Source organism: Chaetura pelagica, unplaced genomic scaffold (assembly GCF_000747805.2).
Source record: "Chaetura pelagica isolate M959 unplaced genomic scaffold, ChaPel_1.0 scaffold344, whole genome shotgun sequence".
Classification (NCBI taxonomy): domain Eukaryota; kingdom Metazoa; phylum Chordata; class Aves; order Apodiformes; family Apodidae; genus Chaetura; species Chaetura pelagica.
The window spans coordinates 880738-882052 of record NW_009953098.1 but is presented as its reverse complement, the minus strand read 5'-3'; the positions used below and the strand labels follow the sequence as shown (position 1 = coordinate 882052).

The window sequence follows — 1315 nt, the reverse complement described above, 5'->3', positions numbered from 1 at the left end:
CTGGGCAGGGTGAGCATCCTGTCCAGCATGGACTCCTGTCCATCCCTGTCTGGCTTTGCTGTCTGCACTTCCTCACCTTGTCTGGCTCCTGGTTTGCTGCTAGCTTTGGCATGCTGGAATGGCCCATGATGCTGTGGCCACTGATGCCAACCTGTGTGCCCCGCCTTTCCCTGCCCTGCTTTTTTCCTGTCTGTCCCTTCCCACAGGGCTGCAGCCCAACCCAAGCCAGTGGTGGCCCTGCCCCAGCTACAGACAGACCTGTTGGAGAGCAATGCCGCGGAGCCCGGGGTAGAGCAGGAGTCAAGTGAGGTGCAGTGGGTGTTTATTTGCTTATCCAAGGCTGTCAGGCCCCTGCCCCAGCCCAGCTCTATTCTCAACTCCAGGGCTCCCAGGAGCCCAGGGGTGCAGCCAAGCTGTGCCCCTGGGTCCATGCCCATCCAACTCTTGCACTGGCCACAAGCCTGCCAGGGCCTGGAGACAGAGCCGCAGAACTGTGGCCACTGGTACATCACCCATCCCTGAATATCCCAGCAGGTCATGTTCACACTGCCAGGTCTGCTGCTCGTGCCTTCCCATGGGACCCACTGGCTCCCCCCAGCCATGCACCCGCCTTTCCCAGGGGTGTCGGGCTTTGGGGGGGTCTTCCAGCAGCCACGGGGCTGCTACCGCTGGGCAGGGTAAGGTGGGTGCTGGGGAGCCCTGCAGGGCTGTCATCTCTGGGCAGGATGTGACACTTGGACCTTGGCCCCTGCCAGCATTTAGTGAGACCCAGGTGGTAGATCTCCACCAGGTTGAGCAGCAGGGACACGCAGGCTACTCCCAGCATGAAGATGAAGATGGTCTTCTCGGTGGGCTGGGAGGTGTAGCAGTTGACAGTGTTAGGGCAGGGCCAGCAGCTGCAGGTGTAGAGAGGCTTCAGCTGGAACCCATACAAGGCGTACTGGCCCACAATGAAGCTCACTTCCAAGAGAGCCTTGAAGATGACATTGCAGACATATGTCCTCAGGATAGCTCCCTGCATGCAGACCTGTCCCTGTGCATCCCCCACAGGGACCTGGGGCTGCCTGGGGCGCTGCCTCCCAGCCCAGCCACCAGCCTGTACCGCCGCTTGCTGCTGCGCCTTCTCCATATGCACCAGGTGCAGGATGTGGCCAAGGTACACGAGGCTGGGGGTGAAGACGAAGATGATCTGCAGGACCCAGAAATGGAGGTGGGAGATGGGGAAGGTGCTGTCATAGCAGGCAATCTCGCAGCCAGGCTGCTGCGTGTCACAGGAGAAACAAGACAGCTCATTGCCCCAGACCCACTCCGCAGG

The 1315-nt window shown here is 60.8% G+C and overlaps 1 protein-coding gene across 1 annotated transcript in view; it reads right to left on the bottom strand.

Moving 5' to 3' along the window:
• Nucleotides 1-541: 541 nt before the first annotated feature.
• LOC104388323 (gap junction alpha-3 protein-like) overlaps nucleotides 542-1315 on the bottom strand; it is a 2058-nt gene continuing 1284 nt past the window's right edge. Inside the window, exon 2 of the mRNA XM_009997183.1 lies at nucleotides 542-1306. Coding sequence (XP_009995485.1) covers nucleotides 542-1306 — 765 coding nt within the window. The remainder of the gene's footprint in view (nucleotides 1307-1315) is intronic.